The following is a 27,257-nucleotide window of genomic DNA, read 5'->3' on the forward strand; positions in this document are numbered from 1 at the left end:
TATTTCAAAAAAAAAAAGAGTTACAATTGCATGAACAAAATCATATTTAATTTATTTAATTAATAATAAAAAAATTCAAATCATGTTTGCTAAAATTAAAAAATTTAGTTAAAATTAATAGAACCGGTAACTGTTTAGATTTTCCTATTCATATTACATCTACCATTTTTTAATCAGGAACTTGAATTCACTCTTCATGCAATTGCCAATTACAAGAGAGAAAAAAATGCATATAAACGTATAGCTTGATAGCACCTTTCATAAGAGCTACTGAATGTTTATTACTTCTTCAACAGAGTTTCAGGTTTATAGAGAATAAATTATGCAGAATAATTCTACTTTATCACAATGGGCAGCTGACGATGATAGGTATGTTCACCACCTTGACACACTGCTCTTTAGTCGAGCGAAACTCGCAGACAAATTGCCCTAAGCGAGCTTAATCTTTGTGCATCTTCACAGTCTCGTAAACAGCAGAAAAGTCGAGGTCCCCTAGTCCAATGCTTCTTGCCTTCTTGAAAGCCTCGTTTGCTGCAGCTGCAACTGGCATTGATACGGCATTTTCATCCCCGAGGGAAAGAGCCAACCTCATGTCCTTCTGTTGATGTTTTAATGGGAATGCCGGAGAGAGATTGCCCTTGAGCATATTGGGGCCTTTCCCCTTAAACATTGGATTGGCAATTGCACCGAGATCCTGCAATCGACATTGACAGTTATCTCCGATGTTAACACAAGTTAGCTTAACATTTTTGTTTTTGCTATCTCACCACAACATCGAGGAGGTCGTAAGGGTTGAGTCCACTCTTTTCTGCCAGCACTAATCCCTCAGAAAATGCATTCATCATACTGCCAAGGGCAAAAAACCATAATTTATTAGCCTTTCCAGATCTTCTTTGTCAGCTCATATTAACTAATATACAAAGGTATCTTAAAGTCACTTTATCACTTAATTAAATCAGGAAACTGCAAAAATGATAATACTTATAATTTATTATGATAAAAACAGTCTCAATGATGTGTAAAGCAAACTGTTAAGGAGCTTAAAGGATCACATATTCACATCATATTCTCTCCACGTAATTTAGGCCATTGAATGTTCAATTCAGAAGGCAACAATTACCTGCCCATTATCATGTTAACCACAAGTTTCATTTTTGCTCCATTCCCAATCTCCCCTAAGAAGAAAGACTTTTTCCCCATGACGTCAAAAGCTGGGATTGCAGCGTCATACAGTGCCTAACAATTGAAAAAGAGGGGAATATATTAAGCAGTCAACAATAGAGGGATAAAAAATTCTTATGCAGTTTTTGCACAATGATGCAAATATATTATATTAACAAGATAATTACAGTGTAAAGCAGGTAGCGAAGAAGATGATGAAATCATATGAAAGATGAAACTCAACTTTCTGCAATCGGTTTATAATTTTATATGCAAAGCATTGAACATGTGTTGGCCAATAACATGTTATCCATGCAGTGTTTATTTGATGCAAATATTAAGAAATCCTATGATCTTCCGATGAAAAAGAAGTACCAAATAGCATTGTAACATGCCAGAGAAAGCGAAAAATTATGCTGTCCTCAAAATCTAAAAAATGCGTCCAGCCAAAATTAAGTATAAAAGCTAGAAAAATAGGTTCACTCCATATAGATATGAGACGACTCAGCAATATAAACTTATTTGTCAGTTTACCTTATCTCCAGCAGCAAGGATTACTAGTTGACCAGCTTCTGCAGGCTGCTTGCTGCCTGAAACGGGAGCTTCAAGAAATGAACCACCCTTTGCTGTAATTGCCTGTAGATATCAGCAGTAGATCTTAGCAAACAATATAATTTGGCTTTAAAATTTTGTTTAAAACAAAAGAAGCTACCTTTTCCTTATACGACATTAACAATTTATAGATATTATGGAAAGAATTATCAGTTTAGATCTTAGCAAACAATATAATTTGGCTTTAAAATTTTGTTTAAAACAAAAGAAGCTACCTTTTCCTTATACGACATTAACAATTTATAGATGTTATGGAAAGAATTACCAGTTTATATCAATAGTAAGACAAAACGGAAAACGGAAAAAGTCGATAATTCAAATACATCTCAAAACCTTAGATTGTAATTTCTTCACTCGAACAAATCATAGTATGGCATTAGCCTAAGAAGATATGGTCAAATAGATGAAACAAGTATATTATGATTGCCCTATAATCCTCTTCTCAAGGTTCAACTTTGATGCGAAGTTATAAACAAGATAATGTACAAAAACATAAGAACAATTTATTTTGTGCCATTCATTATTTAGTTAAATGAGAAAAAAGCAAATAGAGGGAAAAGATTCATCTCAAATCTACTAAAGATGCTATATTATTTCCACATAGACAAATATGAGTAATTTGCATCTAGCCGCCTAGTCAACCATTAGATGATTGGACGCATATTGTAAGTGTTTTACACTTGGAAAATAAGAAATTAACATATATTCCACTACCTAAACTATGCAATTTACCCTACATATAGGTATACCAAGAATTATGCATATCTCTAAACTAAGGCACCATTAAGATTCAAAGATTTTAATGATTAAGACTGATCTGCAATCATACAATAGAAACTAGAGAATTGACTACAAACCTCACTTATCTTGATAGAAGTTTCAGGAGAAACTGTTGACATATCAATATAGCCTTTCCCACTGCCAATTTCTTCAAGAACTCCATCTTTGTCCAAAACCACCTGAACCGTTAATCACCCATTTCATAAACCCGAAAAATATAAATCTTTCGACCTTGACATAATCAAAAGGGAACAACCAAAGTGCAAGATTGAATATTTTCACACAAACACGCATATGGTAAAACGGAACACTTGGAAACAGATACAACGAAACCGTGTTATTTTAAAGTTTTCTATGTTAAAAGTTTCATGTCTGAAATGCCAAGTTTCCGACCCCTTTCGGAAACGGAAACATCGATTAAATGAAGCTACTTAGATTCACACTAACCGAGAGAGCAGCAGAAGGATCAGACAAAATAGCAATGGTAATCTGACATTTCTTAACCACAGCTGCTGGAGTTTCTCCAATGGAAGCTCCCAACTTTACCAGTTCATCACACTGCAATTTCAAGCACAATCCAAAATTTTAAAACTTTAAAATACCCATAAAAAAACTAACCAATAACAAAATATAAATAACAAGTTACCTTAGAAAGAGTTCTATTCCAAACAGTGACCTTAAATCCACTTTTAATTAAATTAGTGGCCATGGCCTTCCCCATTATCCCTATTCCCAAGAACCCTACCTCCATTGTTTTTCTCTGAAACTCAACTTCTATCTATGATTGGTGGTGTTCTTCACAGATTTACTCTCAACTATTTTATTAGCACAATACAAATACAATGCCTTTGTTTTGTTTTGAATTTATTTAGCTATCAAGTAATAAAAAATGTTTATTTGTTTGGTTTTTGTTGGTTTTTAGTGCTACTTCAAAAGTTCACTCTCTATGTCAGCTTTCAGCCTAAAAGTGATCTAAAATTAAAAACAATTATTCCTAAAAAAATTTAAAAAAATATTGTATTTTTTAATTGAATTGATTAAAAGTTAAAAGTGAATAAAATAAAATTGATTTAATTAAATTAAAATAAATATTACTAATATGAAATTAAACCGACTAAATTAACCGACTATTTCAATTAAATTTATAAGTAAAAACAAATAAAACAATATTTTTAATTGATTAACTTTAATAAAAACTATCATATAAATAAAAAAGTTATTAATTAAACTAATTAAATTAACTGAATTAACTAAATGTTTTTTACTTAATTTAACTGAAATGAATAAGCTAATTGTCCATAACCAATTTTTTGCTACCACAAAGATGCACCCTCTACTCAAACTTTATCCACGAAATTATCCAAAATTTGATGAATTTTAATTTAATGACAATGACATTATGTCCAGCTATAATAAAATTTTAAATTCAACTTGCTTTCCTTTTTATGATGGAAAAAATGAATGGCATCTGAAACTTTTAAGTTAAATTATAACATCTCTATCATTGATTTATGCCTACTTATAAAGTAAGCAACATTTATTTTACACACTTATTAAAAAATCAACCTTTTTGTTTGAATTCATCAAATTGAACATGGAACAATTAGATTTATAAAAAAAATTCAAAAATTTAGACCGGCAACTTAAACACGATATAGACATTTTTACGCTAACACCCGCTTTTTAATTTGTATATCTACTTAGTAAATTATCAATTGTCTCATTAATAGAATGTGGCTCTCTAACACTTATAAATTGATTTATAATATCATAAATTACAGTTATAATTCACCGCCTCAATAACTCTTTAAAGAAAAATAATATTTAAGAAATGAGATAATAATTCAAAATAATTGATGGCAAACAATTAGAAAACAATTACCCATTCTGTCCTATTTTTCTAATTTTTATGAAATTAATTTAGCAATGTGAAAAGGAAAAGGTAATATAGCAAAGGAAACTTTGTACTTAACTTCTTACAAAAGAATCAGTGGCGAAATTTAATAAGCTTCGTTCAATTAGACATATAGAACAAAATAGTTGCACCAAAATGTAACTTTATCCAAACGAATAAGAAAAGGCAGAGAATTAAAATCTTATTTCCATGTTCACTCTCTCACAACCTCCAAACTCGAAGTGCGCGTATTTTGTAGATTCAAATTCTCAAACCCAAAACTCCTCCAAAACCAAACCTTCACCCAAACCCCACAATTTTCTCCAATTTCTTCAACAATGGCGGAATTAAAAGACCCCAAGAACAACAAACCCAAACCGATTCTTCAACCAAGAAAAAAGAGAAAAACGACCCAAGAAGAACCAGACCAAGACCAAGAATCACTCCCCGACATTGAAGATTTATTCAATAACCAAGAAACCCAGAAAATCAGAGACTCACTCCTCCAATGGTACGACAAAAACCAGAGAGTATTACCATGGAGAAAACCAAAAACAACAGACCCATCTCAAGCAAACGAAGAAGACAAAGAAAAGAGAGCTTATGGGGTTTGGGTATCTGAGATAATGCTGCAACAAACAAGGGTTCAGACTGTCATTGATTACTATAACCGTTGGATGTTAAAATGGCCCACTCTTGGTCATTTAGCTCAGGCTTCTCTTGAGGTAGTATTTGGTAAAGTTTGAGTCTTTTTTGTTTTTTAATGATTTGGTTGTTTGATGGGTTTCGCAGGAGGTGAATGAGATGTGGGCTGGTTTAGGGTATTATAGGCGCGCTCGTTTTTTGTTAGAGGTGAGCTTTGTTCGGGGAAATTATGAATTTGAATTGTATTTGAATAGAATGTGTAATTTCATGTGGTTGAATTAGTTTCAAGCTTGAATCTTTATATTTTTGTTTGTTTATGTAGCACGGGAACTTATCGGTTTCTTAAGTTTTTAGCAATTTATTTTTCGTTTTCGGAAACATTTTTGAAACTTATAGCTATTCTTGTAAGTTTCGGCATTTGCGTTTTCGTGCTGCCTAATATTTGCTTTTCTTAACCATCGTCTGATTCTAATTGTTTAATTATGGGAAAAACTTTTTGGCTGTTGTGCTGTTTATTAGCTTCTTGGTTGTTTGAAACTTTGAATAACTTGGTTCATAAGAATTTTTAAGTAATTGAGAAATTAAAAGGCGAATAAGTCGAGTAAAACGATAATAAACTGAAAAAGGCATGTGCTAATTCATATTTACTAACACTTTATTAAAAGATATGGAAAGTATTGTCTTGGTGGGGAGATTAGAGGCTCCGGTCTCTTCTTCTGCATTACTCTTGTAATTATTAGTTTAAGATGAGTGAATTCTCGTTGTGTATTAGGGAGCTAAAATGATCAATTGCCGGGAAGACGGATTTCCAAATACGGTGTCTTCCTTGAAGAAGGTTCCAGGAATAGGAGATTATACAGCTGGTGCAATTGCTTCTATATCATTTAATGAAGTGAGTAGGTTCTGCATTTTGTGCTTATGAATGATGCAAGGGGCAGTTTTTCAAGGTATGCTATGCCAGGTCGTGCCCGTTGTCGATGGAAATGTAATAAGAGTGCTGACTAGGTTGAAGGCCATTTCTGCAAATCCAAAAGATTCTACGACTCTCAAGAACTTATGGTGAGCCTTTGTTTTTTCATAAATTCTTTTGCTTCAATTATAATTTTAGCCTTACATTGGATTTGAAGGTACAATGCTTTATACTAGTAATTTTGGTGCACCGGAATAGAATGTGAGTCGCACAAAAATGGTAGCTTTAGAAGGATTTTTTATGCATAATATAAATTTGCTTTACTTAATTTGGTGTTTTTCAAAAAACATCATTTATGACGAGTGGGTTTGAATTAGGAGTGAAATCCTTTTATCCTAATTTAAAATAGAGAGAAAAAGAAATGGAACATCATTTATAATTTATTTATGCATGGATTTCGAAAGAACTTGAGTAGATTAGCAACCATCCAACGAAGTGATTACGTTATTAGAAGTACTGACACACTTAGAAAATGTAATTGTGTAATCACCTTAATCTCTCTGTATTTATCTAGCACTTGTTCATAAGATACGGAGGTCTTAGCTGCCGAGTGGAGTGACTATCTGGCCAATATATTCTTGTTCAGCCTCATTACTGCAACTTAAGTATTTTGAAGTAGGTGCCTACCCTTTTACGGAATTACGGGGCTTGCAGTTACATTCAAAACCTGTAAAGTTTTTTTGTAATTCAATTAGGGTCAGATTGTAACAGTTTTGAGGATTACTTGTTAATAATTATCCATAAGCTTCTAATGGGGTTCTTAATTCAGCTAAATGTGCTTATCTTCGTTAGTAGCGTGTTTCTGCAACTGCTGTACTTAGTTTATGGACTCTCCAAATCAGGAAATTAGCAGCACGACTAGTTGATCCATTTCGTCCTGGTGATTTCAATCAGTCTCTGATGGAACTCGGTGCAACAGTGTGCACTCCATCAAATCCAAACTGCGCTTTATGTCCCGTTTCCAGCGAATGCCGTGCACTTTCAATTTCCAATCTGGACAAATCAGTTTTGGTTACAGACTATCCTATGAAGGTTGCAAAGGTGAAACAAAGACATGACTTTTGTGCGGTTTGTGTGGTGGAGGTATTTGGAACCCAAGGTTCGGTTGAAGATGAGCAAACTGATAGCAGATTTCTTCTTGTAAAGAGGCCAGATGATGGTCTGCTCGCTGGTCTTTGGGAGTTCCCGACTTGCATGTTGGACAAAGAAGTTGATTTATCGAAAAGGAGAAAAGAAATCGATCACTTTCTAAAACAATCATTCAAACTTGACCCGGGAAAGACGTTTAGCATAGTTCTGAGAGAAGATATTGGAGAATTTGTTCACATTTTCAGTCACATCCGTCTCAAGGTTTACGTGGACTTCCTCGTAATACGTCTTACAGGTAAGATTCCTAACCTACTATACTTTCTTCAATTTCTCCCAGAAACCGTAGAGACTCGAGAGGCAAAAATGTCTCCGAGTCCGACTCATTCATGCGGCGTCTTTTATGTTTAAGCTGTGCATTATTAAAATCAGGCACTCTAATTCTTGTTTCTGAGTAATATTGTATCATTTAATTGCTCTTTTTCGATGTGAAGGCGGGATGAGTCGAAATTTTTATAAGCAAGAAAAAGAAGCTATGAATTGGAAATGTGTGGACAAGAAGACCCTTTCAACTTTGGGATTGACTTCAGGAGTAAGAAAGGTAATTACAGTATGATGATTTAGATTAACATTATATGAGCTAATAAAATGTTAGTGCTAACATTGTGTGCACAAAGTGCAGGTCTACACAATGGTTGAGAAGTTTAAACAGAAGAAATTGTCAACTGATTCTGCTCCAGCAAGAAAAAGAATTAACTCCAGGAAAGTAAAGTCTGCAACTGAAATTTAGCTCTTTATTTGGCTGTTATTTAAATTCATCAAACAAATATTAATTTATAATTTTTTTGACATTTTGGGCTAAACTATGACATAGTATTAGTTGAAACTACAATTTCTCCGTGACGAAAATTCTTAAACTAAAGGGAGAAAAGCTAGATTTCCTTATATTTTTTGTTCTGTTGTTAATGAAGAAATAGTATATTGTGTTGTTTTGTTCAAAATGTCAAGGATATTGAAGTTGGAACGGTAACGGAAATTCCAATTTCAACTAGTCTACTGTCCAAACATAGGAAGTAATTTCCTTTTTCTTTTCTGTTTTGTCTATTTGTTTCCCTCCATATGGACAAAAGTGTGTCAATTTCTGCAGGTTAGAGTGATTCATAATTAACCAACTACCACCAGCAGTATAGTTAATATTATTTTCGTCCTTTTTAAGAGTTTTTTGGATTAGAATTTAGAACCTCTCGAGTTCATTTGAACATGAGAGATCATATTCGGTGAAATATCCTTGTAGAATAAAAAGTGCAGGTCGAAAGAGTCTAAATTAACTTAAGTGAATCTACACCTTTCATTTTGCAAGGAACAATGTAAGTTCCATGAACATGATGACCTTTCATGCTTAAATGAATTTGAGAGTATTGTAATTCCAATTTCATGAGAATTATCCCAATTTAAATGTCTTTTTCCTATTTTCCGTAACATTATAAATTATTTTTTTACTTATACCTCTTATTTTTACAAGTAAATTGCTACTACTTTGAATATTATTCCGAAGAAAAAAACAAGTATAAAAAAAAGAAAAATAATTGTACACTTATATTCTGTTTAAATGTCTATAAAACACAATGGCTCTTCTAAAATATGTTGTTTGTTGGTAAATTAGCCTCACCCTCCATAGACTTTGAGTGTACTCATCTTTATTGCTTATATATCGAGTTTTATCTCTCAACTCAACCATCCTCCTTCAAATAGCTCACACCAACAAACAACACTTACACAAAACACCTCTAGTTTCTTCTCCTTATGGATTCAAGCTCTAATGAAATAACCCTTGATTTCCCACACTTTTTCAAAGTCTTTAAGGATGGTCATGTAGAACGGTACATGGTCATGGACTATGTTCCTGCAGGCGTAGACCAAAAAACCGGGGTCCAGTTCAGAGATGTTATGGTCTCAAGTGACTCCGATTTGAAGGTCCGAATCTTCCTCCCGAAACTCGAAAGCTCGGGTCAGAAGCTTCCGGTTTTAGTCCACTATCACGGTGGAGGTTTCTGCGCTGGATCATCCTTAGACATTCTAACAAAAAAGTATCTTGTTTCCATGGTTGTTCAAGCTAATGTAGTTGCAGTTTCGGTTGACTATAGGTTAGCCCCAGAGCATCCCCTACCGATCGGGTATGATGATTCATGGGCTGGGCTTCAGTGGATTGCGAGTCACTCCAACGGGCTGGGACCTGATCCGTGGCTCAACGAGCACGTAGATTTCGGGCAGGTATTCTTGACGGGCGAGAGTGCCGGAGCGAATCTTGCTCATTATGTTGCAGTTCAAGCTGGTGTTATTGGATTGAATGGTGTTAAGATTAAGGGTGTACTAATAGTGCATCCATTCTTCGGAGACAAAGAGGAAGATAAAATGTACAAGTATTTGAGTTTGTCGAGTTCCGGGCGCGACGATGACCCGAAACTTAACCCAGCAGCGGATCCGAATCTGTCAAAAATGGAGGGTGATAGAGTGTTGGTTTGTATTGCAGAGAAAGATTGGTTGAGAAACAGAGGGATAGCTTATTATGAGGCTTTGGTAAGTTGTGAATTTGGTGGTAAAGTGGAATTGTTTGAGACTAAAGATGAAGAACATTGTTTTCACTTGTTAACAACCAATAAAGAAAGTGATGTATTAATCAAAAAAATTGTTGATTTCATCATTAAGGAGTAGGTTTATTTGCTTGTTATGAGATACATGCTATATATACTTTGTACCTAAATATAATGAAATAAAACATTATTAAGATATTATATATATATATATATACATTGGGGTAATTGATTTTCAAAATATTTCATACTATCTAGACACGGGTTTGATATGTAAAAGGGATACTCAAACTATTACCTTATTGCATTTTAATGACCGAATTTTAATTTGTCTTATTTTAGTTATTAAATTTTAATTCTATTTCAATAGACAATTTTTCAGTTAAAAATGCATGGGTAATAGTTAATTTTTTTAATTTATTTTAAAAGTGGCTGAAAACTTTAATTTTTTAATTTTAATAATAATAGAAAACAAATAAATGATATTTTCATTAATATTTCATTACACTCAATATTGCATTCTTAAGTTTTAAATTTAAAATAGTATATCTAATAAAAAAATAATAAGATTTTTATTCAACTCAATTTTCTTTTGTATTTTCATCAAATTGAGTAAAATGTATGGAAGTTAAAAATAAATTGGTGAATGAGGGACCACCAGGAATCATAAATTTTATTTTTCTCCAATTTCTCTAATTAATTATTTTTGAATTTATATATAGCAAAAAAGAGGCAAATAATAACAAGAAACCAGTGGCATAAATTTGTCCAAACTGTGTGTGGATTAGAATACTAGTTAGTCTCTTCTCTTGCCATTCTAAAGTTGTATTTTTGTTTACTTTGCTTCTTATTGTTTCACTCTTAAATTGCAGAAAAAAAACTTAAAAAAAGTAGTGACTGAAAAGAAGAGAAAAAATCAGTTAAATTTTGGAAAATTTAAATTAGAGTTATCATAAAAAAAAGCTCAATCAAAATATAAAAAGATGGCAAGTAGAAGTGGGACTATGGGAGTTTCAAGTTTCCCTTCATCACCTTCTCATTTTAGTAGCAAAGCAAGAGCCTCTTCTTCCATCTCTTTGGTATGTAGTACAAATCTTTATAGTTTACGTATCGGTTATTCGATATGGTATCATAGTCTCTATTATCGAATCTTGCTAACCTTCATTTTTGCCAACATAATCAACATTAAAACACACAATCAAATGGATGAATAATCCGTGTTTACGCTTCTAGCAGTTCGATTTTAAATATATAATTTGGGACAAATTAAATTAAATTAGTGTCTATCGATTTTTGACGGAGGGAGTAATGGACTCTGCCTGAATTAATTGCGAGTTTTTATATTGTAATCTTGTGTGTGTATGCAGCAGATTCCTAGTAGGTTGACCACATCAAGAAGAAGTATCACATGTTGTGTGCAAGAGTCATCTACTTCCACTTCCACAAGTAAGTTCATATGGGAAGAAGATTCGGGTAAAACATACACTTCTCGGAAATTAAAAAGAGCGATTTTTCTGGTATTTCGGTATTTGCATTCTTAGTCACTATTAATTCATAAATAAATATTACTAACAATTTTTTAATTTGGACTGTGTAGTTGCTGCTGATGCAAAAGAAGTAAAGAGCGTTGAAGAAAAGGCGGAAACACCACCGTCATCACCACCACCGCCGCCAGCAAAGGCTAAACCGGCGGCAAAAGCGAAAGCTGTTGTGAAGCCTCTGCCTGAGTTGATGGAGGAAGATGTAATTCCTTCACTCAAAGCAATTCTTGAAACCGAGCAACATCTTATTCAACTTCAACTATCTTTCAATGACAACACAGTATGTTAATTTTTTTTTCTTCTCTCATTTAATCTGCCGTAAAATATTACTCAATCATTTAAATTTTGCCTTTGTTTTTGATTCAAATTATATAAAAAAATTACAGTTGGAAGGCTCCTTTAAAAAGAATGAGATTCCATACTCCTTTTGGGCATTCTTCCCAGATGGACTTGCAGGTATTGCTGCTCTCTTGATAGCTTGCATTAGGGGTAACCAAATTTTTTCCTTTTTTTAAAAACCGAACCAAAATTATAAGGACGTAATTTCTCCAAACCAAGTTAGTTGGTTGTTGATTTTCATAGTTCGACTCAGTTTGCACTAAACTGAAAAACCATATTTTTTATATTATCAAACCAAATTGAACTTTATTTGCAGTTTTAGTTCGATTTTTGCTTACTCTGCATTTGCCTGCCCTGATGAGCAAGAAAATAGATTTGTTTGATTGTTGTGTTTAAACTTTGAACAGGTCCAAAAGGGTTTGCTACATCCGCATATGGCTCAGAAGTGAGCACGGTCGAACCTTTTCTTATTGACGAGAAGAAAATTACAGGAAAACTTATCGTCTTCTGGGTGCAAAAGCGTTTGGCAGCTCAAGGGATCATCTGATACATAGTGTAGAATTTTCACATTCTTCCCAGACAATGTCAACATAATAGATAACCATTGTAACAAACCCTTTGTCAGGCTTAATCAATCTCTTGATTACATGAAAGACAAAAGAGCAAAAACCGAAATAAACCGTCAAATTTAGTTTGAGCAGAGTACGCATTCTTAATTTTTCGTGCTAAACAATAAAAATTCATTCGGCATGAATTAAACCCCGTTGAGTTATTGTATTACTATATCACACAGAGGTAATAATCTGAATGCAATAAAATACAACACAGGAGATTTGATTGTTTGTTTGTTCACATTTGCATTCTTAAAAACCTCTATGACATAAATTACATGACTATGCAAGTAGATTATCTTGGGTCCGAGTAAACTGTCACATAAATCACTGTTTTTTTTTTGCATGAGTTACACATTTTCGGTTCTAACACAACTAGAACATGCAATCCAGACTCTCATACTCACCAGTTTAAGATACATCATCAATCTTCAGTAGAGATGCCTAGTTAGTGGTCGGGATTGGCATTGGCACTCCGCATTGCACGGCGAAGTTCACTCAAGAAATCCATTTGTGGGCCAGATGATGGTCCGCCGCTGTTTGCCTGTGGCATAAACTGAAAACACAACCAGCAGAGAATATAGTGTGAGAAAGCAGGGGGTGAGTATATGAAATAAGGAAGAAGAAGATTATGTGTTCACCTGATGAGGAAGCTTAAAGTGCCCCCATGCCGCCGCACTATTCCCCGAATACATTAATGGTCTTTCTGAATAATGAAAATTCAAGATTAATGATGTGGCAAACAGATACTGGAATAAGCTTGGTCTCACAGTTCTATATAGCTTGCAATCTAGAAGACAAATCTTTCCTTTCGTTTCTTCATATTGATATCACAGGTCAGATGGTCCATTGGCAGGAATTGACGGAACGGTTAAAAAGCAACGGTAGGGATATTAATGTTACAAAATTGAAATTGAGGGATTTTCTAGTGCATATTAACGATTGAGATGGTAATGTTAGTAAAAATGACCCAACTTTAACCATATACCATACGGTTTTCACTACAACCCTAGATAAAAAAAAAATCATTTTCCAGTTTTTCTATTCTTGCTATGAGATCTTACAGTCTTCATAAATGCAGACTACATTAGAATGCTTTTCGACATTAATGAACATTCTTAAGTTATCTACACTTGCTTGCCATACAGAAGCAACCATGCCTACTGCTTTTGCACAAGCAAGCAGTTCAATATAAGGAAAATGAAAGATGCCCATGCGTCACAGGAGAATTACTCAAGTAAATGATAATATCAAAAATTTCAAAGGCAACTACACTCACCTGATAAATCTACAGATGTATCATTGTAATTATGCATTGCTAATGCCCAACCTGCACTTAAAAATGAAATATATAGGTAAATGGATCACACAATAACAATATCATAAATGGGGGGCCTAGGATTTCTCAAAATAAGTCCAGCCTATCTTATCATTAAGTCGACAAGACAGAAACTGACTAAGATGCCAAACAAATAACCAGGAACCTCATATAAGTGTGCAACAAGAAAAGTCATATAACACTGTTTGAACAGAAATTCGAAAAGAAATAAAACAATTAATGAATCCCAAGTTTTCACATTCAAACCGAAATAATGGAAAAATCTCAGTTCGGTTCAGTGCGGTAACCAATAGATAATAAATCTAATAGAAAGAAACACTCCGCGTCTTTAGCACAGTGGAACGGAGAACTGTGAGTTATAGGATTCATACCTTGGACCTATATGTGCTTTAGAAGCATCATCTACCACTCAATCACCACAATAACTTGTCTATACGCTGGACTGTTTGATATATATATTATAATTGGGTCGGTTCGGTATTCCCGAACTTCCCAACACAGAAATCGAACTGAAATTTAGAACCGAACCGAACCTATATATTCAGTTCGGTCCGGTTTTTCAGTTCCGGGCGGTTTTTGCACACCCCTAATTGCAATCCCAATACCCGGTCATTAAATTGGCTAAATCTGTTACCATTTTGTTAAGTTGGATTAATTTTGACAAACTTAAAAAAATATTGCCTAGATAAAAAGAATTAAAAAGCATACAAAAAGTATGGGTAATTTGACTAGCAGCTAGCTTCATATTTATTTATCATTATGCCAAACTTATACTTCGAATGCAACTTCAACATATTTTTTCTTAAATGACCAACATAAACAAGCTCTACTTTGCCTATGTTGAGTAAATTCATTCCCTAAGAGCCTGTTATTGTAACTATTACTCCCTCCGTCCCAATAGAGTTGTCCACTTTGAGAAAAAAAATTGTCCCAAAACTCTTGTCCACTTTCAAAAAATAACAACTCTTACACTCATTTTTCCTATATTACCCTTATTTAAAATCCACTAATGAGTAAAATTGAAAATAAATTGCTAGTGGACCCTATATTAAATAAGGGTGTGGCAAGAAAAGTAAGAAAAAAATTTAAAAAACCCATAACAATAATTACTTTTCTTAAATTATGTGATAAAGGCAAAGTGGACAACTCTATTGGGACGGAGGGAGTACATAAATTGGTATTTCAAAAAAAAAAAAATGGTACTCCAACCATTTAACAACATGATTCTACCATAGCAACAAAGTAATCAGTATAATTTATTCATGAACATAGCTAAATCCTTTTAAAGGAACTATAGTATGCACTTACGATCATTCAAAAGCTGGGCCACCTCACTGCGAGAACACCCTTCTAAAGCTACTAAGCATGGACGAGAGTTCTCATTCAGGGGATTGCCGCCCCCTACATCAAAATGATCTAGACCAGAAGCAGTTCTTGAAGGAACATGTTGATTCTTCTCTGCATCATTTGCAAAAAGACTGTTACTTCGATCTAATCGGTCTGCAAAATAGAGAAAAGCTTAATTCCTATACTGTTTAGGTCCAAAGCTCTAATAAGCAAATATATATAAGGAATTTTCTACAATTTGAAGCCTAGTTGTGGATAGAATATTCATTTTGGCCTCTAAAACCATTATACATATGAAGCAGGGTAAAGATATTCAAAATCAAGAATGTGAAAATGAATAAGTAATATGATAACCAGCAAGCCGACCAAAACAGAAATTGACAACAATCTTAATAAACAACAGAAAATTTAATAACCAGAAGCACGCTTCAAATTATCCAATTTCAGAAGAAACAAATGTATGCAAAGGGAGCATAACAGAAATACTTAATATCTCAGATCTAATAAATACTAATTTTAGGGTAACGCCTTTTCTTCAAGAGCTTAAAAATGTCAAAAGTTAATAACCACACATGAATGGGAAAAGGGAAGTGAGACATGACCCAACGATGGATGAATTACTGATAGAATGGCCACCATGACAACATATTCTGCTCTATCTAATAATAATATTTTTCATATAAAACAAATAAATAACATCCAGAGCTTTGCAATATCACTAATTATACAACCTTTCTCTTCCAACCTTGAACAAATTTTTAATAAAAAAACTTTACCACTGTGGGAGGAGTTCCTCCTAGAGCAATAGAATCTGTATCCTCCTCACATCTAAATTTCAATGCAGCCGATACAATTTTAAAGTATCTATCCCACACCATTAAGTTCCACATATGTTCATTAATATATATAAGCCACCTTATAACAATCACAAGCCAGTGAATGAAACAAAGAAGAGAACAATAACTATTGTACTGTTGCCTGCCTGACAGAGACTTCAGCTACTACTAAACGGCCTCTACCAACAACTAAGAAAACGAGAAAGAGAAAGCATAGCTATATAGATGCCATAAGGTTATGTCTTTAAAAAAAAGCAAACTCCTGCACCTTTCAATCCTTCTGAACAACCCACCCCTTTTCAGATTAATCCACAAGAACTCAATCAATTGCTTTGAACTTCTCAACTTGACTGCCTATGCATACTAACCTGTACTTTGCTACATCCCTCTCTCAAACAGCTACCCCTTTCCTACTCTGGAGTAATTCCCACAACCCCGACTCTATATGGCAATCAAAATCAGTTGAACCTTTATAGGCGAACAAGAAAACAGAAGCCAAACTATCGCTATTCAATAGCCATGTAAAGTTCAACACATTGACTTTGAAAATCTTTCCAACATCTAAAGGAAAACTCAAGAGTCTTACCTAAGTGCTAAGACGGCACAAAGTTGCACACCGCCAACAGAGTCATCTTTAAGCCACTCTATTCAATGAAAATTGCTTGTGTCATTAATACTGTAATTCAGTAATTCTAAATCAAATGAACAGTTCCGCGATTGCTAATGCATCCATCATGTTCAACACAAACCCATTCCTTCAAAACCAAAACAGTGTCTTCCTTTCTTCCTTAACCTCCTAGCACACTTCAAAACCAAAGGGAATGGATAACCAATTCAAATTTGGTCTTCTGGAAGAGGACTAACCTACTTAATCAAGTTAATTATTATTATTGATACACACCTATCCTCCGAGAACTCACAGACAACAACTCAGCATAAATACAATCCTTATCCAGATTGGTCTCTGCAATAACTTTGTTTTCTTCTATTTCACTCAATTAAGACTTGCACTTCTGCGCGAAAACTCAAAAAGAACGCAGATCCTAATATCACATGTGACATATCCAATAATGACCGACTGTAAAATTTCTTAAAAGTAAATAGAGAACATCATTCTTTCAAAATCAAACAGGTAAATTATCAAGTGAGATAAATGAATTCTGGAGGACTTCAAGCTAATTTTTGCCTAAATTAATACTGAAATAAATGCATTTAGAAGAAAATTTACCGCATTTTAGACAACAGTATCAAAAATTTGAAACCTTAAACATAAGATAAAAGAGAGAGACAGACCTCCAGATTTTCTCCGGTTAATTGAACGATTCCTGCAATTTTTTCAAAAAAATCAAGGTCTTTGAATCCAAATCCAAAGCAAGGAAACAGTATTAAAAGCACAAAATAGGATACCTCTGATTGGGAGGAGCATAGCGCTTGACGGTAGCGCTAGAATCAGCAGGAATAGGAAGAGCTGCCGGAGCAGGAGCAGGTGTAGGGTTTTCCAGCATCTTTCTCTTAATTGGAGAATGAGAATCTACCGCTACACCGCGGTGAGTCGGAAGGTTGTTGGTTCCGGTCGGTCGGTTGATCGACGATCTACCACCACCACAAGGCAAGGCCGGTGACGCTGAGGAGTCGCCTTCCTTCTACGCGCCTTCGCTGTACAAAAAGAATAGTTTAGCCCTTTAACTAGCCCGACCGGTTCATCCTTTAAACTTTTAAATTGCATTTACACCCTCTTCTATTTTACTATTTTCTACTTTAGTCCCTCAATCGTTAAAATTTTTCACAAAGGTAACGTGGTTTTTTACGCAGACATACCGATCATCTACTGCAAAACTATTATTACAATTATTAATTGTATTAATTAAATCAGATTTGGAAAACTAAAAGTGTTTTATAAATATTTAAAATATAAGTAATAAACTTATAAAATGCGTTGCAACCCGAACGATGAATAAACACAACATTTTACTTAAAATATTCACTTTAATATCATTAATATTTAATAAAAAATAAAAAATGAATTTAAAATTATATAATAAATAGAAATCTGATAATTAAAAATGAGACATCTAAAAGATGTTACTGTTTAAATAGAAATATAAGAATATATGTTTATTTATTTCATTTGTACATCCGATGAGTGAAATCGCTACCTCGGACCTATTCAGGCGACAAAGCTATTTCGAAAGGATTTTAAAGTTGTTATATACCCTGGTTTCGATCCTAAAATCTGAGAGAGCTTGTGCCATTCCATCTCAACCGTGGTAATCCATTTTTTTCATTAAAGCATATACACATTAAAGCTAAAATTTAAAGATATAATAAAATAGAGAAGGCAAATATAAATAAAATAGATTTTTAACTATTTCACTAGATGATGATCAAAGCTACATACAGCTTGTAAAACATCATAACCTTCTAAGCTATCAAGCAAGATAGGCTCAGTTTCATCAACAAAACTTCCTAGACCAAGTCTCCCATTCTTACCGCAGCCCCAAACCCACACCTCGTCTTTAAATGTGATAGCAATGGAATGTACTCGTCCCCCGGACACTGAAACGGGATCTTCCTCGTCTAGACCCTCGACCTCCGATGGGATTTTCCCGGATCCTACCTTTCCGAGCTGAGATCTTTGATTCCATCCCCATAAAACAACGCGTATGGCCTCTCCTTCAGAATCCAACAATGCAGCCTTGCAAATTGCAAAAGAGTGTACGAGGCATGTTCTTAAACTTCATTAGTTTGAATTATAATGTAATCCTACGTTGCATACTATGCATTATGATTATATACAAATATAAGTGACTAACATTTAAAAGAGGGTTTTAATTATTAAAAATATTGTTCAATTCTTCTATTCTTAAAGATTAACAATTATATCTACATTTATAAACAAAATTAATAATTTTAAGGAATTAACAATAAAATACTTTTTATATAATGTGTTACTATGATAAATACTTTTCATGCTATATGTATGAAATTGCAGTTGTATGATTGCATGCAAATTGCACTGTTGATGATGTTAATACATAAATGTTTTGAAATATTAGTGTTTTAACTTTTCCTTTTCTTGAGATTTTGGAGTAAACTAAATTATTTGTTATTGGGTTATTTTTTATACTAGTTTTTATTATGAAATACTTGTTTTTAGAAAGGTAATATTTCTACACATGTAGAAATTTATTGTCATTTTTCTTAATTACATTATTTTGTTAGAAATCGTCAAACCTGATACTGCCCATACAATCACCACCTCTTCAAATCGTATGGTCACTAATCTTACGTTTCAAAATAAACAGTTTCACTCTGATCTTTCAATTGAAAGAGTAGTCAATCGCAGAAGAACTATCACATCTCCAAGAAGTTGAATGGAGCATATCATGAGTCGTCCATGATAAGTACAAAATGTAATTTTTTAATAAATAATAACTATTATTACTTAAATGAATCATGAAAACAAACCTGAAGATCTAGATTTGAAAGGCTGGATGAAGAATACTCAGACAAGACTAGTGAATACAATTACTTTTTGGTTACGGTCGGTCGGTCGGTAGGTCGATCGATGATCTATCACCCCCACCGCAGCCATAGGGCAAGGCTGGAGGCGCCAAGGAGTCGCCTTCCTTCTACGCATTGTCCAAAAAGAACTATAGATTAGCCCTTTAACTAGCCAGACCCGATCACGATTCTCTCATCTCAACTTTTAAATTGCATTTACACCCTCTTTTATTTTCCAATTTTCTACTTTAGTCCCTCAAGTTTATCGTCACATCAACGTTGGGTTTCTTATGTCCACAAAGATAACGTGGTTTTTATGCAAAAATACTTATCTTTTGACGCAAAATTAATTATATTATTACTATTATTTATATGAACAAATTAGATTTGAAAACCGAAATTGTTTTATAAATATTTTAATTTAAAGTAATAAATCAATACCAAATTTTACTTAAAATACTGACTTTAAAGTTAATAATTCATAAGGATAAAAAGTGAATTTAAGAATATTTATTTATTTATTTCAACCATTTTATACAATAACCAACATACATTATTTTAAATTTAAACACTGACATACATGTTAAACTTTCGATACTATACATACACATAAAACATGTTATGAGTAAAAAATTCAAGATTTTATTTCAGCGATCTATTTTGAAATTTTGTTTAATCTATTTCCGATGTGTTAAATTACTACCCTAATTAATTCTGACCGAGTTATTCAGGCGACAAAACTCTACCGAAAGGATTTTAAAGTTGCTATATATCCCGAATTCGAGCTTGAAATCTCGAAGAGCCAGTGTCACTCCATCTCAATCGTGCGGAATCAAGCTTTTTCATCAAAGCATTTACATATTGAACCCAAAATCCAAATAAATAATAAAAAAGGAAACAAAAGAAATATAAATACCAATAAAATAGATTTCTAACTAATTCACTGCCATCATTGTGATATCAAAATTAGATTTTTCTTAATTAAATTATTTTGTTAGAATCTGTTGGTTTGTTTTAGCTTAGTAGGAATGAAGATATTCTAGACATATAATAGAAGAATCTCGCCATACGGCACGAGCTTAGAAATCGTCAAATCTAAAACCACCCATAAAATCACTACCTCTTCAAATCGTACGATGACTAGTCTTATATTTAAAAATAAACAGTTTCATTCTAATCCTTCAACTTTACCCTAGACTTGGAACACAATTCTCCGCCCTTTCAACACTACGTTCCAATTCTCCGCCCTTTCCATCTTAGAGCTTATAATAAGGAAGGATGAATAACTTCATATGCAGATCCTCAAACTTTGTGTTTCTCACATTATAAATGAAACTTAATAATATTTTAACTTTTGATATGATATAGCTTTGTGATAATGGAATGGAAAGAATAGTAAGTCATCAACTTGAGAGCATCGATGCCATTCAGGGTCTCTCTACGCATATGAGGCTGGCATGAAAAGAAGCGATGAAGCTGACAGAAAAAGGCAGGCCACATCAAATTTAGTTGACCAGAGGCAACAAAGCTCTCTCGAAAGGATTTTAAAGTTGCTATATACCCGAATTAGAGCTTGAAATATCAAAGAGCCAGTGGCACTCCATCTCAACCGTGCGGAATCAAGCTTTTTCATTAAAGCATTTACATATTGAACTCAAATTCCAAATAAATAATAAAAAAGAAAAAACAAAAGAAATATAAATACCAATAAAATAGATTTCTAACTAATTCACTGCCATCATTGAGATATCAAAATTAGATTATGATCGAAGCCGGACACAGCTTGTAAAACATCATAACCTTCTACACTATCAAGCAAGACAGGCTCAGCTTCATCAACAGAACTCCCTAGACCAAGTCTCCCATTCTTGCCGCAGCCCCAAACCCACACCTCAAGTTTGGATGTGACAGCAATGGAATGTACTCGCCCCCCGCACACTGAAACAGGATCTTCCTCGTCTAGACCCTCGACCTCCGATGGGATATTCTCGGGTCCTACCCTTCCGAGCTGAGATCTTTGATTCCATCCCCATGAAACAATGCATGTGGCCTCTCCTTCAGAATCCGACAATGCAGTCTTGCAAACTGCAAAAGAGTGGCCGAGGCCTGACGCTATAGAGAATGGATGAAATTTTACATCGACGGGAAACAATCCTATTTCTTGATTTGCTCTGCCTAACTGGCCGTATATATTGCTTCCGCAACTCAATAATGTTCCATCACCTAAATAAGATGAAAGCCACAAAAGTTACTACTACACGAATTTAGGTATAAATCCAATTATGCAAACAACCTCATTATTAATGCAGAAAATACCATAAGGAAACCTAAAAATTTACATATTTGTACTTATCTATTTAACCAGTCAAAAAATTTACTTATCTATTTAATCTGTCAAAAAATTTACTTATCTATTTAATTTGTCAAAAAAATTACTTATCTATTTAATCTGCCAAAAGAAAGCTTATCTATTTAATACTCTCAACAAGCTGTTAACCATAAGATAACTAATTAAATGCACCATTTCACAATTTATTTGCTGAACATTTAACTAGCTCAGATTCACAACTAAGCTTATCTAGTTCTACCAACTAGGCTCATTATTTACCAAATTTAGCTTAAAAAATACTATCTTTACCTACTTCACGTCTAAGAATCAATGACATCAATAAGAAAATGCTTAAAAAGCTCAAACTAAGACAAACTGATAGCAAATTAAGTTCAAAACGTTCTGTTTATATAAGTAATTTTAACCAGAAATATCAATTTACCCAGCTAAAACAGCATAAACTAATTTATACTCACTTGAAATAATCAGAACCAAGATGGTATAAACAGTTATCACTGACATATTAGATCTCTTTAAATATTATTTTGAGCATTTATAATTAGTATTATACTTTTATTTTTGTGCTCCAACACGTCTTTTTAGCATTTTTTTGTCTAGTAGACTAAGGTTCTTAGAGAAATATTTGCGCCAATTCATTTCATTTGCTGTTTTCACTTTCCTCTTTGCTTGTTTGTTTTCTCTTCCAAAAATTACATGTATCAAAGAACTCATTTTGATATCTTTTAGCAGTCCACAAAATGGGTAATAATAATTACAGTCACTTTACAAAGTGTGGTATTTCTTTTTATAAATTAGCTCATTTTACCTAAATAAACTAAACTTTTTAATACTTGTGTTTGTCTTAAATTGCTTATCCATTTCAGAGAAGAGGAGTAACTTTTTAACAATGATTGTAATTTTGAAAATGTTAAGGCTATAATTGTTCTGCCATAATTTGTTCATAATGATCTACTATTTTTAGTATATTTGCTTAAATAACTTGGTGAGGTAAAACTAAACATTGACAACAAGAGTATGACGCATTACTTACGGAAAAGCACCAATGAATGATCAAGCCCACAGGCAATATCTACAACTTCAGTTCCTTGCGATTCTTCCACTAAACAAGGATCCCAAACTATTGGCATGTCGTTTTCCTTTTCCATTCCCTCCAAAACCAATCTTTCAGTAGCTTCCACCGTTGATCTTGGGACTTGTTGGTTATCTTTGACTAATGCTGAACTAGAATCCAGTGCTGAAACATCTACACCTCCGGCAATTCTTCCCAGTCTACCATCAGCTGAATAACCCCAGCCAAATAGTTTTCCGTCGTCTGTCAGAGCAAGTGCATGCCCCCAACCAAACGATACCTGTGGAAGCAAAAAGGTTCTCCATTCAATCGCCTAATATAAAAGACTTCAGACCCATCACATTTGCATCAACTTAAACTGTAAATCTGATGTCGCTTACTATAAGATTATCTACCTTTCCGAGTGTCTACCTTAGCTATCTTCTCTCCAGCAAGTGCTTCGACTTTCGAAGGTACCAACGCCTCTGTGATTCCTTTCCCGAGACCAAGCTGACCCCTCTTAGACCTTCCCAAAACCCATAAAGAACCATCATCTGCAATGGCTGCAGAGACAACCCCGGACGCAAATGCGGAAATGACATGAACTTTATTTAACCCTTCAACTCTCATCGGCTCATTCCATGTATCTCTGCAAAAACCAAGACTCTCTTGTCAATTACTCGCACAAATATAAAACTCAATTGAACTAATTTTTTTGTTCACAGCGGCAATAAAACAAACACTTAACGAGCACACAAAAACATAACTTAAACTCACCCCAAAACAAATTTAAAAAAAGTTTGAGCAATCTATGGCTAATCAAAGTCGAATAAAGAACGTAATTCGAGCCAACCTGGCGGCTAGAACGTCACGGCCGAGCTGGGCTTCATGGTTACGACCCCATGCCCAGAGCTGACCAGAAGAAGTGACAGCAAGAGAGTGGTAATGGCCAGCGGCGAGTCCAACAACATCGGCGGGAAGTCCGGGGACAATGGTAGGCTCGTAGGCGTCGGTTCCGACGCCGGTAAGGGAGGTGGGTAATCCAAGAGCTCCGTGGCTTCCATCTCCAAAGCTCATTACTCGTGTCACATTATGATTGGCAGAACGCTGACTGCTCATAAATCTTCTGATCGTATTAATGGCTATCTGATTCAGAAAATTCTGCTCCTTCTGCAAAAATTCTCGAACTCTCATCATTAGGAGGATTCAAACGGGTCCTGTTTTTTTTTTTTGTCAGATATAGCTAAGATTAATACTTTTTATCTTTAGTGTAAAGTTGAAGGGGCAAACTGACCCTTTCTCCAAATTGAAATTATTTTTCTAGACGAGTCATTTGAGAGACTCTCTCTTCTTCTATAATCGTCACTGCCACTTGCCGCCGTCTCTGCTTCCCGGCGCCGCCTCTTCAGATGGGGGAGTTGGCTGTTGATAAGCATGTTCTGTATATTTCCTCTCTTGAAAAGGTTTATTCTATTAATTTTTTTCTCTTTGCATTATGCAGTTAGGGTTACTGACTTTTTTTTTAATGATCAACTGAAGAAAAAGGACAGTTTTGAATCATTGGTGATGGAGCACTTAAGAATGAGTGGAGCCTACTGGGGATTGACTGCATTAGATCTTTTGGGGAAGCTTGATTCAGTTGATTCTGATCAAATCATTCAGTGGATCATGCAATGCCAGCATCAGTCCGGTAATTCTCCGTTACGAACTTGATTTAATCATTCGAGTTAACCAACAATTTTACGATTATCGGAAAAATAAATGATGATTCATTTTAGTATTGCACAGGTGGATTTGCTGGTAATGTTGGACATGACCCTCATATTCTGTATACCCTGAGTGCTGTGCAAGTTCTTGCCCTTTTCGACAAGATAAATGTTCTCGATGTCAATAAAGTTTCAAATTGTATCCTTGTTATATCGTATGCTAATTAGTTAGATTGGTGATACTTCAAGTTTGTCTTAGTTTGAGATTTAAAAACTATAGGTTTGGGGTCGGAGAAAGTTCCTATATGTCATGACGGGAATTTCCGTTAAGTGAGTGGAATTGACTAACTAATTAACTAAAAATCCGTATCAGTTTACGTTCATAGGTTATTTGCTTCTTGTTTTACTTAATTTTCAGCTAGATGTTGCTGAGCTACAAAATGAAGATGGATCTTTTTCTGGTGACATGTGGGGTGAAGTTGATACAAGGTATATTTTTAGTTACATTCCTGTTTTTATATCATGTATTTGGTTGGAAACAAATAATGAATTTCTTATTTATTATAGTAACAACGTTATTGATTTCTTGTTCCAGGTTCTCTTATATTGCTTTATGTTGTCTCTCTTTGTTGCATTGCCTTGATAAAATAAATGTGGGGAAGGCTGTGAACTATATATTAAGCTGCAAAAATGTGGATGGTGGATTTGGAAGTACTCCTGGTGGGGAGTCTCATGCCGGACAGAGTATGTTTTATCCTGCTAAAGAAATTCTGTAGAACATTTTTGACAGTATAGGCATTATATACGTCTTTCATATTCTTTTGACTATTGCTTGCAGGATGGATAATCTATTTACTCTTTTGAAACCAAACTCACTGTATTCATCGATCTTGACTAATTTCCACCAGCCTTTTTTAGTTTCATATTGTACTTCCCAGTTTATACTCACATGGTTGGCAGAAAATATATTCGCTTTGTTTGCTGAACAATCAGCTGTAGTTCATCCTTGCTTTGAGTGTAACACAAACAATTCGAATTGCTTTTTCATTTTAATTATATAAAGGCTCTCTGCATATGCATAAAAGTTAATTGAGTACTGCAGCTTAAGTATTTCAATTACATCTATATCCTCCTTTTTGGAGTTTACCTCCAGAATCAGTAAATTTCACTTTGTTAATGACAGTTATTTCATTGTATTTAATTTTCTCCTAATCTGATCTTACCTTAATTACTTACCTAAACTTCCTGCCTTAGAAAGTGCCCTGTCGTCTCTCTTCAGTTTCATTTTTGAGCCACTGAACACTCAAATTCGTCAAATTCGAGAAACTATCAATTCACTTCAGTAATGTTCTGTTTCTTTTCATTGCAGTTTTCTGCTGTGTGGGAGCGCTTGCAATTACAGGGTCTCTGCATCATGTTGACAAGGACCTACTTGGGTGGTGGTTATGCGAACGTCAAGTCAAATCAGGAGGTTTAAATGGTCGCCCTGAGAAACTTCCTGATGTTGGTATTTTTCTCAAATATAAGTTGCTTTATCTAAATATTTATGGAGAAGATTTTAACTATGATTAGAATTAACCACTCCAGGTTTGTTACTCTTGGTGGGTTCTTTCTAGCTTGATAATGATTGATAGGGTTCATTGGATTAGCAAGGATAAGCTTGTTAAGTTTATCTTAAACTGCCAGGTTAGTATCAACTTTTTGGAATAAACTAGAGAACTTTAGACTTTTTTGTCGCCTTTGAATTGTTATTTAAAGACTTCTACTCAATTGCTCGCATTGCAGGACACAGAGAATGGAGGAATTTCCGATAGACCTGATGATGCTGTTGATGTCTACCATACATATTTTGGAGTAGCTGGTAAGCTACATAGTTTTCATTAGATTTTTATTTTTCGTTTCCATTCATGTCCTCCATTGCTGACATGTCAGTCTACTAGAGCCCCTGCTCGTATAGAGGCAATCGTTATCTTTGTTTCAGTGTCTTGAACAATTCTATCAATGTGTATTTTTGCGTTTATTTATGTTTTATTTTTCCGTCTCTCCAAACTGAAACTTCTTTTTCTCTTCTGTTCATTTATTATTTATTCTTTATTATCATTCTGAAGTAAGGGCAAAATGGTTGATGACTTGATGATGCAAATCAGATGTTCTTTAGTTTTCGTCGTCTAAAAATGCATGCTAGCATCTTTCTCACCCCTACTACCCGATTAGAATAATTTCTTCTTTTGTATGAAAGAATTTGCGTTGAACTTGGAAGGATATTGAGTGTTTTGTACTCTTCTCGGAAAAATAAAACCTGACATGAAAAATGGTGAAATGATTCTTTTTAATTGTAAAAGTAGGTTATACATATGATAAATTAAAAACTAGAATTCGATAAATTTCCGTGTAACATAGATGATACTTCCAATGGCTAAAAACTTAGCATAATCTACATCTTTACTGGCTTGCTTCCTTTTTACATATCTCTGCTATTTTACACAGGTCTTTCACTTCTTGAGTATCCCGGATTGAAAGCCATAGATCCAGCTTATGCATTGCCGGTTGATGTTGTGAACCGGATTTTCCTTGATCGGTGATTTCTAGCTTGATTTTCACTATATTATTATTATCAATATTACCGCGACTGAAATTCTCAGGTTACTCTGTGGACAGACCTCTGCTATGTTCTTAAACTTTATTATTTTGAATGATAATATAATCCTATGTGCACACTATGCATTATGATTATACACAGGGATCAATGACTGACATTTAAGAGAGGGTTTTAATTTTTTTAAAGTATTCATCACACTTTTGAGTTATTCTTCAGTTCTTAAAGATTAAATAGTGGCTATCGTCCTGAATTTCTATGTGCATTATATCTACAAGCATAACTGGTTTTATGTTCATAT

The 27,257-nt window shown here is 34.1% G+C and overlaps 8 protein-coding genes across 11 annotated transcripts; 4 read left to right on the top strand and 4 right to left on the bottom strand.

The window, feature by feature from the left end:
* Positions 1 to 227: 227 nt before the first annotated feature.
* LOC126656551 (glyoxylate/succinic semialdehyde reductase 1) lies at positions 228 to 3,476 on the bottom strand. Its single transcript, XM_050351141.2, has 7 exons — positions 3,200 to 3,476; positions 3,001 to 3,111; positions 2,631 to 2,732; positions 1,696 to 1,797; positions 1,121 to 1,236; positions 768 to 846; positions 228 to 694 (listed from the first exon to the last, which is right to left on the bottom strand). Exons 1-7 carry the CDS (start codon positions 3,302 to 3,304, stop codon positions 440 to 442), a joined length of 870 nt encoding a protein of 289 aa, XP_050207098.1. The 5' UTR covers positions 3,305 to 3,476; the 3' UTR covers positions 228 to 439.
* A 1,159-nt stretch (positions 3,477 to 4,635) lies between these two features.
* LOC126657548 (adenine DNA glycosylase) lies at positions 4,636 to 9,405 on the top strand. Its single transcript, XM_050352254.2, has 8 exons — positions 4,636 to 5,172; positions 5,240 to 5,299; positions 5,865 to 5,984; positions 6,054 to 6,151; positions 6,905 to 7,446; positions 7,643 to 7,749; positions 7,831 to 7,914; positions 9,293 to 9,405. Exons 1-8 carry the CDS (start codon positions 4,786 to 4,788, stop codon positions 9,326 to 9,328), a joined length of 1,434 nt encoding a protein of 477 aa, XP_050208211.1. The 5' UTR covers positions 4,636 to 4,785; the 3' UTR covers positions 9,329 to 9,405.
* On the top strand, positions 7,944 to 9,937 carry LOC126657549 (2-hydroxyisoflavanone dehydratase-like). The gene has a single exon (XM_050352255.2). It carries the CDS (start codon positions 8,952 to 8,954, stop codon positions 9,858 to 9,860), a length of 909 nt encoding a protein of 302 aa, XP_050208212.1. The 5' UTR covers positions 7,944 to 8,951; the 3' UTR covers positions 9,861 to 9,937.
* A 664-nt stretch (positions 9,938 to 10,601) lies between these two features.
* On the top strand, positions 10,602 to 12,319 carry LOC126655370 (uncharacterized). 2 transcript variants are annotated; one of them, XM_050349526.2, is made up of 5 exons: positions 10,602 to 10,818; positions 11,107 to 11,185; positions 11,337 to 11,560; positions 11,667 to 11,736; positions 12,027 to 12,319. In XM_050349526.2, exons 1-5 carry the CDS (start codon positions 10,723 to 10,725, stop codon positions 12,164 to 12,166), a joined length of 609 nt encoding a protein of 202 aa, XP_050205483.1. In that variant the 5' UTR covers positions 10,602 to 10,722; the 3' UTR covers positions 12,167 to 12,319. The 2 variants fall into 2 exon arrangements, with proteins under 2 accessions (XP_050205483.1, XP_050205484.1); XM_050349527.2 differs by having other exon boundaries at positions 10,605 to 10,818; positions 11,110 to 11,185.
* A 50-nt stretch (positions 12,320 to 12,369) lies between these two features.
* LOC126655371 (uncharacterized) lies at positions 12,370 to 17,427 on the bottom strand. Of its 2 annotated transcripts, none has more exons than XM_050349529.2 (6): positions 17,160 to 17,427; positions 17,046 to 17,077; positions 14,878 to 15,027; positions 13,510 to 13,560; positions 12,872 to 12,936; positions 12,370 to 12,786 (listed from the first exon to the last, which is right to left on the bottom strand). In XM_050349529.2, exons 1-6 carry the CDS (start codon positions 17,255 to 17,257, stop codon positions 12,679 to 12,681), a joined length of 504 nt encoding a protein of 167 aa, XP_050205486.1. In that variant the 5' UTR covers positions 17,258 to 17,427; the 3' UTR covers positions 12,370 to 12,678. The 2 variants fall into 2 exon arrangements, with proteins under 2 accessions (XP_050205486.1, XP_050205485.1); XM_050349528.2 differs by having other exon boundaries at positions 14,878 to 15,069.
* Positions 17,428 to 18,117: 690 nt separating this feature from the next.
* On the bottom strand, positions 18,118 to 20,889 carry LOC126657255 (uncharacterized). The gene is made up of 4 exons (XM_050351922.1): positions 20,818 to 20,889; positions 19,296 to 19,384; positions 19,221 to 19,242; positions 18,118 to 18,447 (listed from the first exon to the last, which is right to left on the bottom strand). Exons 1-4 carry the CDS (start codon positions 20,887 to 20,889, stop codon positions 18,118 to 18,120), a joined length of 513 nt encoding a protein of 170 aa, XP_050207879.1.
* Positions 20,836 to 23,895, bottom strand: LOC126656012 (uncharacterized). The gene is made up of 4 exons (XM_050350447.2): positions 23,508 to 23,895; positions 23,087 to 23,303; positions 22,637 to 22,955; positions 20,836 to 21,479 (listed from the first exon to the last, which is right to left on the bottom strand). The coding sequence occupies exons 1-4, from the start codon at positions 23,849 to 23,851 to the stop codon at positions 20,995 to 20,997; spliced, it is 1,365 nt and encodes a 454-aa protein (XP_050206404.1). The 5' UTR covers positions 23,852 to 23,895; the 3' UTR covers positions 20,836 to 20,994.
* A 96-nt stretch (positions 23,896 to 23,991) lies between these two features.
* LOC126656013 (geranylgeranyl transferase type-2 subunit beta 1) lies at positions 23,992 to 27,167 on the top strand. 2 transcript variants are annotated; one of them, XM_050350448.2, is made up of 9 exons: positions 23,992 to 24,117; positions 24,194 to 24,344; positions 24,443 to 24,559; positions 24,783 to 24,849; positions 24,956 to 25,104; positions 25,730 to 25,863; positions 25,948 to 26,046; positions 26,146 to 26,221; positions 26,848 to 27,167. In XM_050350448.2, the coding sequence occupies exons 1-9, from the start codon at positions 24,064 to 24,066 to the stop codon at positions 26,940 to 26,942; spliced, it is 942 nt and encodes a 313-aa protein (XP_050206405.1). In that variant the 5' UTR covers positions 23,992 to 24,063; the 3' UTR covers positions 26,943 to 27,167. The 2 variants fall into 2 exon arrangements, with proteins under 2 accessions (XP_050206405.1, XP_050206406.1); XM_050350449.2 differs by having other exon boundaries at positions 24,010 to 24,095.
* The last annotated feature ends 90 nt before the right edge of the window (positions 27,168 to 27,257 follow it).

Source organism: Mercurialis annua, linkage group LG7, assembly GCF_937616625.2.
Source record: "Mercurialis annua linkage group LG7, ddMerAnnu1.2, whole genome shotgun sequence".
In the NCBI taxonomy this organism is placed as follows: Eukaryota; Viridiplantae; Streptophyta; class Magnoliopsida; order Malpighiales; family Euphorbiaceae; genus Mercurialis; species Mercurialis annua.